A 12,696-nucleotide genomic window follows, 5' to 3' on the forward strand; every position below is an offset into this window, starting at 1 on the left:
GTTATATTTTATAAATATGTCTGAGATTGAGAATGTCAGAGAATCTCAATTTTCTGTTTATGCAGGAAGTATTTAACACAGTTTACACAAAAATTGTTGGAATATAATGAACTTGTTATGGAAAGATGATCAACCCTGTTCATCATAAGCAAACAATTAATCGTTAGCAGATGAATATCATCAGTCAACTTTAGAACAACTGATTAATTGATCATTTGCACCCCTATCTCAAACACAAGATAACTCTGGCAACCTTCGTCTGCTTCTTGGCAGCATAGTGCCAATGTCTTTTCCCTTCCATGTTTTTGTTTATAGATTTTCTACATTTAGACAGGAACTATTATGACATTTTTTGAACTGCAACCCTGAACAAAACTGAAAGGATGTATTGTAAATATTTTGATATAGCCCTGCTAGTTAATTAACATGGGTATCTTGTTAATGTCTCTTACATGAACAGAGCTTGTGATTCTGAAATGAGTTGAACCGAAAAAGGATCCTTCACCCTTTTTTTTTTTTTTTTTTAATGTGCCCTCATAACCTACGTGTGACGAGCCTGTCGGAGACGATGTGTTGTGGTTGTGCGAGGGTGAGATCCAGCTCAATGAAGCTCTGCTGTCCTCTCCAAGTGCGTCCCCATTGTCACCCTGGGACAATGATGCTGACAGTGATTGGTGACTGTGTCCCAAAGCTTCTCTCTCCACCCTCCAACCCACCAATCCCTTGCTCCTTGTGCTCCACTTTTATCTAGCCCCACTTGCAGCCCCTGGCTTTTAATGCGGAGCTCGGCTCATCATTAATCAAAGTCAAAGCCTTCAAGCGTCTGACTTGGACAGAAAGAGGGGAAGAAGAAGAAGAGGATGGAGGAAGACGGATCAAAAAAGATGGTGAAAGAATGAAAAAAAGAACCGTATTTACCTTTGGAGGTTTAATCAACTGTGTAATAGATGACAGACCAACTTTATGTGCATCTGACATCAAACTAAACTTCTGTTCTCATTATGGAAACTTCTGTGTGCATCTGCTATAATTTTAATTTAACATCAAGGTTCCAGCATATTGGACTTCTTGCTGTGCATCAATGATTTAGAGGTGTATTCCTTTTAAACTGGAAGAACATTTAACCTGCAGTAGCCAACCTTAATGCACAAAAGTGATGTGCTTGCTTTCGTTTGCTTGCAAGCACAGAAACTATAAATTTATGCAACCATTTGCCAACATCAACTGCAAATTTAACATGTACTCAGATCTGTTCATGAATGTGTTCCCAGATGTGCACACGCTTATCCACATTTCTAAGGCCAAACAACAGAAAAACAGTTTTATTTTTCTCAAAGACAAATTTTCCATGATTTCAATAAAATGACAAGCTTTTCTCCTGTCAGCATAAAGCTGGTAGCACCAGCTGAGTAGGGCTTATCTGACTAGCAAATAGAGAAATGAACCTTATGGGCGACATCTTCGAATGAAAGTTTTTAAACCAACAAAGATACTACGGCACAAAGTGTGTCTTGTATTGGTTGTACTCCAAACTAGGCTGAATATCTTCCACTACTTTTTGTCTTTGTCATTGAGCCACTTCCAAAATGACAGTGTACATATGAGTCTTTGCAAATAGTAGTGTTACCCTAACTTTTATGACATAACAGAATGCCATAACATAACAGAATGTCCTTGTTCCACTACAAGGACCACTTGTAGTTCTCAAGTGGTCCTCAGTTCCATTTGAAAGCAAAAATCGTTTAAAACAAATTGCATGCATTTGTTTTCAGCCCCCATTTCCTCTGATAACCCTAAATAAATTCAGTGCACCTAGGTTCCATGAGTAGTTTAATCTTTATAGAAGTTTGCATTTAGTAACCGTGATTGAGGATAACCATAAAGAACAAGAAAACATAGGTCAGCTATAACATTATAGAGACATTGTCTCTATAATGGTGGTGGTGAGGATTGACGCAGAGACCCAAGTTATGGTGAAGATGACGATGAATTTAATAATAATAATGCTCAGACAGTCCAGGACAGGCAGCACGGCAGAGAGACAAGCGCACAGCTAATTGCCGGTAGCAACTGACCTACAGGACATAATGAGAGCGAACACAAACCAGGACTTAGCAGTAACACTGGAGCGTGCAGACAGCTTGCGACATACGTAAGACAAACGTGGAAACGACAAGGACCCGACAAGAGACCAAGACAACAGGTGGGTTTAAATACACAGGGAGGGTAATCAAGGGAACGAGACACACCTGGGAACAATCAATGGGGAAGACGCAGAGACAGAGACTCACGAGACACGAGACAGAAACTGAACACAGAAAAACCTTAAAATAAATACCCAAAAACACGGATCATGACAGACGTTTGAAGCAGGATTAAGTTATAAAATAATGCCCCAAGGCCTGAACAACTAACATCTAACATACACTCTTTTAGGGAGTTGCACTTGCCAACATGTATATTGCCCAATATTCTGTGCATTAAATTTACCATTTATTTTCCAAAAGTTGGTGGTGGCAGCACTATTCTTTATAGGATGTTTTTTTTTTTTTTTTTTTTCTCCAATGACAAGGGAGCAGGTCAGAGTTGATGGAAGGACAAAATGGTGCTAGATACTTGGAAATCTTGTAGACAGCCTGTTAGCAGCTGCACAAGTCCTGCTGGTAGGACAGAGTTTCACCTTTTAGCGTGATAATGATTCTAAGCATGTCCAGTCAAAGTACCTAAAATTATCTGAGCATCTGTGTCAAGCCTTGAAAAGGAATATTTACAGATGTTCTCAATTAAATCTGAACAAAGAGATCAAAAGGCAACATTTTTGTCTCAAAATGTCCAAACTTGGAGAGACATAGTCCAAAAGATTTGACACTAGTGAGTGCAATAAGAGGCAGCAATTGCAGTGAGAGGCAGTTCTGCAAATTATCGACACAGTGGGGCTAAAAAAACACTAACCCAACTTTTTAGTTTTACTTGTAAAAAAAAAAACAATATAAACCTATTTATTTATTTATACTTCCTTCCTTCCTTCCTTCCTTCTTTCCTTCTTTCCTTCCTTCCTTCCTTCCTCTCTTGCTTCCTTGCTTGCTTGCAAAGTATCAACTTATCTTGGAGCCAAATCCTTTTCAACACAGCAAATAAAATAGATATTAGCAGCTAAAAATATAATATATATATTTTTTACTTGTAGATTCTGTCACACTACCATGAACTAATAGGAATTCAAAGTTTCATATGAGGAGAGAAGCTCAGTCATGTGCTGTGCTGCAGTCAAAGCCATAGGTTAGACGACTGCTACCTTATTAACAGGGGCTCAGAAGGCCAAGCCAGCCATGACTACATAGTAATGGCTTTCTCTCAAACATCTTAAAGAGGGATAAGTTCAGCACCAGGGACTTCTCTCAAATACTACTGGCTTGAATTATATTTCAAAATCACGTCATACAAGGAGGATTCTGAATTTTTTTTTTTTTTCACATATAGGCATATGTGTAAAAAAGTTAAAAAAGAGAGAGAGAGAAAGGAGCCAATTCACCTTGTAAGCAAATTCACACTGGCTCAAATGCATAAAGACATCAACACCATGCCCACTGTCACTTATTCTACAGTATAAATACATCAGAAGTGACATCTGGGTTTAGAAGCATTCAGGTTGACACTTTCTTTTTTCTTTTTTTTTCTTTCTTGCCTGCAGCTAATCCCTCACCTTTTGGATGCAGGAACAAGATCTAACATCAGTAGAAACAAACATGAGATGAAAAAAAAAAAAAAAAAAAGGCACACCAGGAAGCCATGACAGCTCTCATATGATGAAACTGATGGGGTCTGGAATACCCCTTAAACAAATGTAAACCGGAGAGACAGAATGAATGGTGTCCTGAATATCTCCTCGGGACATTGTTTGCCTAACATCTCATCTGATTCCAGAGCTCCACACGGTGCAGATGTCTCTAATTCATCCGGTTGTTTGGATTTCAGTCGAGTGTGCTGGGTCTCACTATCTTGAATATGACCCACCCGATCGGACTTGTCCAAGGCCGAGGACAGCGATGTTTGTCTTTCTGCGGGAATAGCTCTCCAAACACCAGCCAAGCAAGGCAGGATTGTTTGTAGATATAATTGGCATTTCTGTGGTCTGAGAGATGTTTGGCACATAATCTAGGTCAAGAAGGCTGTGCTAGTGAGATCGTAGCGCTATTGTGTATTAGGTAGCTATGTAACTATACCTCACATTTGTCTTTCCTTCTTTTCACCATTTCAATGAATTCACCACAATCAGGTAGTGTCATGTTATGTCAAAATGCAACAATATGGCATAAAAAAGTTAATTTATTTCTCCTTGGACTACAGACAAATAGGACTAAAACTAGGACAGTCATGAATAATCGCCTTACATGGTGCAGTATATCACCTTTCTGGGGTTGTATCTCAGTTTCTCTGGGTGTATCTCCTAGAGAGCAAAGGGCCATAAATGAACTCCTAAATCACACTATTGATCAGTTCTTTTTCTCAGACACACACCAGGATTGAGGGCAGTTAAATGGTCTCATTGGTTCATGCTACGTCCACATCAAGGCCGCCCCCTAAACTCCACTCTTCGTCCTTTCACATCTGTAATAACCAGTTTACTCCTCTGCTCTAACACCACAAGTTTATGCAGCTGAAGATGAAGTTTCTCTGCCAAACAACAGCCAACACTGAAGTCGGTTTACCTTACAAAGGTAAACAAAAACGGATCATTACCTTTGTCAGTTGGATGAAACAGTCTAATTTATCTTCTAAATATCAAAATTAATGATGTTTTCAGTTGAAAAAAAAAGATTATCTTTCTGAGAAATTCATCTTTGAACTTGAAGATCATGATGGCATAAAATCTTAACGAAAGATTTTAAAGCTGCAGTTTCTTGCTTTCGTTTGTCCTAAATTCTGGAGATTTTATTTATGTTTTTCATGTTAAGATAAAACATCCAACACTAATTTAGGTTCACAAGGCTTAAGAAACATGTGAAGTTTTCAGTACTTTAACATCCGTTTTTCTAAGAGGCTCATGACATTTTATTTTCATCAACTTATAACTTTCTGTATGATAATCAAAAATAAGATGTTCTTCATTCATGCAAAAAAAAAAAAGTTGTAGTTTATATACGTCCACCCAGAGTTTCTACTTTGCAGAGAACTGCAAATTGTTGCAAATTGCAAATTGTTGCCACTTCTTTCTTAGAGTTTTTTTTATATTATTTATTTCCTTTTAACTCTTCTTCCAGGTTCTTTTTAAAGTCTGTTTGGCTGTGAACACAACAGTTTGACCTCAGTCACATGAAATAAGTCTAGATTTTGCTATGATTTTTATTTTTATTTTCTTGGGATTATTTTCTTGGGATTTGGGTTTTTTTGAGATTTGGGACTGTTTTTTGTAGTTTTTTTTTATAAACTACAAAAAAAAGTTGTAGTTTATATACGTCCACCCAGAGTTTCTACTTTGCAGAGAACTGGTCAAAGACCCCTCTGTAATGTTCCAGCTTTGAGAAAAGAGGTGGAGTTTTCCTATAAGCAGAATGAGGTTGACAGCACTGATCCAAATACTAAGTGCTCTGCTGTTTCTTTTTGTTGAAAAAAAAAAAAGGATTTTGTTCACCACAAATAAATATGCTCAAATTATAGTCTGGTTGTTTGTTCCTCATATTACATATTTTCTGTATGAAATATATATATATGATGTCAGACAAACGGGTAGAAGATTAAAAAGATTCATAAACCAATTTTGACATAAATCTTTATAAACATTTTCGGTTAGTCTAAAATACATGCATAAAATCTGCCTCCACAAATTATTCCTGTCTGGGACAGATTTCTGTCTGACCTAACCCCCCCTGGATCAAAGCAGCATATTCATCCATGCATGTCAGTTAGCTTACACAGAAACTGCTGCTGTAAAAAAAAACTCTGTTTTCATTTTTTTTTTCTTGCTGATTAACTTAATATTGATGCCTTAAATAGAGAACATTTCCATAATCTAATGCAGGTTCCATTCCTTATCGCTACAGGCCTTGTGTCCCCAAAGAGGGAGTATATATTTTGTCAGTTGTTTTGCACATCCTAACCATGAACTCTTTGTATACCTCTGCATTATCAGTTGCCTTCTGCTAAAAACCCCAGTCGAAGTGAGGAACAGTGCAATTACCTGGTGACAAAAGGGCCACGTAAAGATGGACATAGGCCTGGAAGATTACTGGAGGAAACCTCATTACTGAAACAGGCCTCAACAATAGGAATGGGCAATGCTCTTTCTACATCTATCTGTCAGGTGTGCTATTAGCCTGTCAAACAGGTACAGTCAGCACCATTAGGCCACCTTTATAGTCAGACCTATTTACCCCCTCATTTTTCCCACTTTCTGCTGTCATGGTCCATGTTTCTGGTAGAAAAAATAAAAAATAAAAAAAAATCAACCAGTTTTCTGTTCTCATTTATCTCTCCTCTCATTCCTCTCCGAAGTCCCCATCAGAAAAAGACAAGTGCAGTTGGTCATTATGTTCCTCTGAGAGTCGACATAATCAAATGTGGTGTGCCGTTCTTCAGCCAAGCCAAATTTAATTCCAAAATATGCTCCGATCCAAAAAAGAAATCGGGATAACCCAATTATAATTTCCTTGGCCTCAAAGATAAATGTACAGTAAGCTGATTCAAGAATTAAAGCTAAAAAGGGACTAAAATAGAATTCATTGGACATGTGGTATTCCATCACTGGATGGGGCAATATATTCACTCTCCTATGTACAGGAGATGGGAAAGTAGAGTTGAAACCAGATATTTACATATGCTACATAAAAAAAAGAAAAAAAAAAGAAGAAGAAAAAAAGCATTTCCCTTTTTTCCTGACATTTAGTCAGATTTCAGAGGCCTGGACTCTGTACCAAAAGCCTAATGTAGGTCCTACAATTACTTTTTAAGGTTTTGGAGACAGATTTTGGCTTTGAGCAGTCAGCTTTCAGGGTGAACTTGCTGGCACACCCAGACCTGGGCACAATGTCTGTTGTTTTGAATGTCCTTTGCTTGCAGACCTTTACCCTCAAGTTGAATGACTGATTACAAATTCTTCAGCGAAATCTTCATATCCGACATAGATGTAGTGAGGGCTATGGTATTCTTTTTGAAGTCCTCCTTTTATCTAATCATGTTGTTCACCTTCGTTTCGATAGTCAGGAGCAAAGCAAAGAAAATGTTTCAATTTAAACAGAGCAAAAATCTATCAAAAGGGTAAGCACAATTTATTCCTCACTAGAAATTACATTTTCTTATTATGCAGCAGATTTTTTTTCCCCTTTTCTTTCTGTTTCCTACTTTGAATTTTTCAGCAGTGGTAGAAATGATATTAAATATCTACCGTAAGTCCAAGCATAAGAAAAACCCACTGCAGCTGTAAGGTGTCTTATATTTTTAACTTGACACATGATGATGGATGGATGAATGGATGGATGGACGAATGGATAGACAGACTGATGTTTTAAAATTATGACAAAGGTAAACAGCACAAGGCCTTTATGGCAAATTACTTACAAAATACTTAAATACCATGTAAAGCCCACCAATATCTAACTACGTTGACTAATGTCAAGCATATTTTACTTGAGGCTTATTTCATGTTTACTAGAAGTGTATAGCTAGATAGCTAGATAGATAGCTAGATAGATAGATAGATAGATAGATAGATAGATAGATAGATAGATAGATAGATAGATAGACTAAATACTTCTTGACAAGAGTTTTTTTTATTTTATTTAAACAGACTTTGCACTAAATGTTAATTGGGAGATAAAGTAAGACCCTCAATATTACTGAATGTAATCACTATTTTAGAGCTAAACATGTTAACATGTTAAATTAGGACTGTACACTAGGCTTGTTTCTGCCACAAGATTTGGTGAGCAAAAAGGCCACAAAGGAAAGAACAAAGTAGCAGCGAGCCAATTTTGTCCAGACTAAAATTATAAAAGAGCTACACATTTGGTCCAAGCATAAATTTCACAGCTGTGATGTCAAAGAGGAAAGCAATTACTTTAATCCAGAGAAGGTGGTCTTAGAAAGACTGCAAATATGTACACATCTCCTAACAGTCTCCCCTCGCGCTTCACAGCTCTCATCATTTGCTGTGAAGTAGGCATGAAGGCTGCTAAGCCATGAAATGTAACTCTGCAATGCACATAGTACCAGATTATGCCTTTTGCAGGCAAAATGATTCACAGTAGGACATGTTGCCATAATAGAAAATTTGCAGTTTCACAAATGCAGAATGAAATATAGCCAGTACAGTCATACTGATCTACTGACACATGGAAAAAAAAAAAAATATATAGATCAAATAAGTCATTTAACTGTGTCTAGTGTAGAAGCAAATGATGTAGATTCTGTTATTTTCAAAGCTGCAAAAATGATCATGACCTGGAAACACAGGGGACTCACCAGCCTGGTTGGTGGTGATGTCTATGGTGACATGTTGTGCTGGGTACGGGCTCTTGTTGCTGACACCGTTGACGGCTTGTATCTCAAAGCTGTAGAGGGTGTGAGCCAACAGGTTACTGATGAAGACCCTGGTCTCTGTCAGACCCAGCTGTCGAGTCACAAAGTCCACGTTGTCATCGCAGTGTGAACAGGAGCGTCGGTCCGCTCTGCACTTCTTGCACACGATGTTGTAGACGACATCGTCCCGGCCGCCTGTCTCCCTGGGAGAATGCCACTCCAGGATCACCGAGGTCTCGTTCACTATGGAGATCACATTCCTGGGACTGGATGGAACGCCTGAAAAGACAACATGTTTACTTTTTAATTCTTTTTCTTTCAGTTTCTTTTTCTTTCCACCCCCAGATGTTTACTCATTGATCTAAAAATAGATATACACTGCCATAAATGGAAGATATTCTGTCATCTCTGTATGCACTTCCTGAACTATAAATATGTTTTTTACATATTTAAAAAAACTATCACTATGCCGTGACAGTATATTATTATTATTATTATTATTATTATTATTATTATTATTATTATTATTATTATTATTATTATTGATTTTTTTTTATTGCTTATAACACTTTAAGACTTTTTTGAGTTAACCTATGTATTTGTTGCTGCTCTTACACCCGAATTTCCCCTTTGCGGGGCAATAAAAGCTGTTTCTATTATATTCTATTCTACAGTATGTATCTAAATAGCAATGCAATGTATACCCAGTAATGTAGATCACCAAGTATATCATCAACTCATTATCTCTGCTTTACTGTAGATGGGAGATTTTTCATCTAGTACTTTGGTTTTGGGCAGCCACTGTTTTATGCATTGATTTCTGGTGTTAAATAAATAACATCCTCATTGTTTGGAAATCTTAGCCTGTGTTTCCAACTGTCTAGTCCTTGCTTTTCTTCACATTGTTTAGCTTTTTTTCTTTTTGTTTGTTCTTTCTGACAAAGAAACAAATGTAAGTATTGTAAACTACAGGCTATAAACAATGTGCAATGCTGTAGACCATTTGTTTTTTTCTCAGTTCAGTGCCTCTGAACCCTAGTCTTCTCCATTACTGTTTTTCTTGTTGTGCTTGGGTCAATTGTTTTACTGTTTCATATTCCCTCTGATTGTGTATAAATAACCAATAAATGACTGGTTACTTGATAGAATGATGTAAATCCTATTTTAAATTTGTCAATACCTCTCACTTTTAGGTCTCAAAACATTGTATTTTAAGCAAAGCTGTCATTATGCATAAAAGGAAAGATATACCTCATATGTGAAGGAGCGAGAAAAAAAAAATCCAATCTGTTAAATTACTAATTTACAACACTTTAATAAATACAAGTGCTAATATCAAACCCTCTTGTGTGATTTCTCTCAATCTGAACCACAATTGAAATGATAATTTATTCTATTCACATGCGGAGATTCTACAGTGAATGTTCATGTCTATCAAATATTGGTTATTTACAAAAATGCAGTGTTGCATGAAGTATTCTTATCCAAGTGGCTCTGCAAATTCAGGGTTTCGTTCATTCTCTGATGGCCCACAGCTGGAGCAGAAACTCAAAAACTATATTCAGGGAGAAATCAAGAAATAATACAACTATTGTTTGGGTTGAGTGGTGGCTTAATATCAGGGTGGATAAAAGAGGTCTTATTCAGCCTCCTGCAATTGCAGTGTGATTCAAAACGAGGTGAAATCTGCTGAAAAGGCAGTGAAGAAATTTGCTTAGCTGAGATTCATGGTCGCTCAGGCCGCAACAGCAGTAGCTCTTTACTCTCAAATACCACACAAAACACAAACTTAACAACGTGCCTGTTCGGTACTGCTCAGGACATGAATGGAAAACACACCTGAGTTTTTCATTCACTAGTTTATCTGGGATAATTCAAGCTTTTCCAACAGAAAAAGACTAACCTGACATTAGTGTAATTTAAAATTCTGTCAATTCTAATGTCTCATCTTTCAAACAAAGCATAATTTATTCATCTGTAACTTTATGTACATTTAAGTGTAAAACAAATCATGATTCTAATCAGACTTAGAGAACAGAGTCTTTGCATGTTTGCTTACATTTAAGACATCTGTGTGGTGGATGGCATAAAGAAGAAACGTGGCACAGACATTGCATGTAAACAGCTTTCCTTTTCAAAGATATTGTTACATTTTGGGTAATAAAACATCCATACTCAGGTGTGATCTGCCAACTGGGACATTCACCTGCACTGAGGGATAATTTCATTATAAAATAAGATACAAAAAATACTACATAGAAATAAGATGTACAATATTGTTTTTATTATTTTTTATAATAAGATATATAAAAAAAATACTATAAGATGTAAAAGAAAAAAAAAATCAAATCTTAACCTTCCCGCAGACTTAAGAGAAGAGGTCATTTAGATTCCACAAGTTTTTACGCTGTGAGCGGTCCGACAAGGTAGCACTGACAGGAAGTACGCTTTTATGACGGCTTTTTGTGTGGTTTTGGAGACTGACGGTTTGACAGGTTAATCTCCCGGCATTCTTCCTGAACGTTGCGCTAAGACCAAAAAAATTGTGATATCATTTTTAGTGAACCGCTTTAGAGTGACTTTTCAGTGGAGTTGACTATCAACTTAATTTCACCGGTGTAGTTCACTGTAAATAAATAGGTGATTTAACATAGATATAATAAGTAATTGCCGCACAGTCAAATGTTGTAGACACAAAGCTTGGGCAAAGAAAGAAAAAAATAATGGTGAGAAAAACTGTTAAGGTACGGCTGCAAATTCAGCAAAATAAGGGGCATGACCTACATAGTGTGATTATTATGGTCTGGCTGAGAGGGACAGATAGTGCTCAAGCCGCAGGTCAAATGGAACATAATCAGGCACTTGGATGCTACAAGATGCATTGTTTGTGGAGTGAAAAAATGGCACAATGGGGTGTTGGAGTGACAGGAAGTACTTTACCAACTCCCCTGGGAGCTGTTCAGTCTATGTGCAGAGTGTCCTTTGTATCATCCATCACACACTTTAGAAACCCCAAAACTTGCAGTGTCAGTGAAAAAATATTTCCCCTAATGTCCAAACTATATCCCTCAACTACTTCCATGTTCTGTTGTCAGGACTTTCTGTTTCAGTATCTATCAAATATTACAGACCACTAAATATTTCATATTTACTGTCTAAAGTGGGTCAAGATACCCTATATCTTTATTTATAAGCACACAGATGCAGCAATACATTTCTGATACTCCTTGTGATTGACTTTTTTTTTGTTTTGTTCCGTAAGTCTTTCTTAGATGTTGTCACAAGATTTATTGGCGATCACTTTGATCACAGATTTATTACATGTCCTTCACAAACTGGTTTCAAATATGTAAACACACTAGAATCTATTTATCTTTCACTGGGACTTTTTATGATGAATTTTGCACATGAAAAAAAAAAAACCTGGTCGCTTTTTTTTTTTTCTTTTTTTTCAAAATGTCTATGCATTCAATGCTACTTGATAACAGGTGGCTCGTTTATACACATTGAACATTGAAGGAATATTTTCCTTTTCTTCCCACATTTTGGTCACTTTCTCTTTTCCAGTACTGCTCACATCGTGATTCTCCTGCACAGCTATCTGCTATGGACCAATGAGCAGAGGTTTAACAGCATGAGTCCCCTCAGTTACTACCGAGCCTATCAATCGACTCTCCTGACTCACATATTGAGAGAATCCCCATTGCTCAGCATGCTAGAACTGGCTGACCTTTCCTCACTGCGCTCATATGAACAAAACAATTCTTTCCTCTCACCGAGACTCATAAGAAACCAGAAGCAGTGTCGGTCACCTGGGGGCTTAAAATTCAGAGAAGCGACCAGGAAGACGCAAAGAAGAATGCAAAGTTCTGTCCCAAAAGTACTTACTTTGCTAGGTAGCCTGACTAAGAATGTTTGGCTCCCTGCTGTGAGACGGAACACTTGTGGTGTGCCTACCCTAAGGCAAAGATTGAAAACAGTGCAAGACAGAGAAAAGGCAGAAAGGAGGGGTAGGGGATGCATTGGGGAGTTTGAAATGGAGCCCAGATCTGGTATATTCAGAATCCTGAAGGAAGAAGCTGGTGTAGGTGGGAGGATACACCATGAGGCCCCCTGCTGCGAGAGCCAGGGATTGGGCAATCTATCAGCAAGCTAATCAAGCTGATTTGGAGCATACAGGGA

At 37.4% G+C, this 12,696-nt stretch overlaps 1 protein-coding gene across 2 annotated transcripts in view; it reads right to left on the reverse strand.

Moving 5' to 3' along the window:
• LOC106958232 (ephrin type-B receptor 1) overlaps nt 1-12,696 on the reverse strand; it is a 122,992-nt gene that overhangs the window by 52,619 nt on the left and 57,677 nt on the right. For both annotated transcript variants that reach the window (XM_015050021.1, XM_015050020.1), the window contains exon 4: nt 8,458-8,793. In XM_015050021.1, the coding sequence (XP_014905507.1) occupies nt 8,458-8,793 (336 nt within the window). The remainder of the gene's footprint in view (nt 1-8,457; nt 8,794-12,696) is intronic.

The sequence above is a fragment of the Poecilia latipinna genome, unplaced genomic scaffold (genome assembly GCF_001443285.1).
Source record: "Poecilia latipinna isolate Pla-1442-1.1 unplaced genomic scaffold, P_latipinna-1.0 Scaffold971, whole genome shotgun sequence".
In the NCBI taxonomy this organism is placed as follows: domain Eukaryota; kingdom Metazoa; phylum Chordata; class Actinopteri; order Cyprinodontiformes; family Poeciliidae; genus Poecilia; species Poecilia latipinna.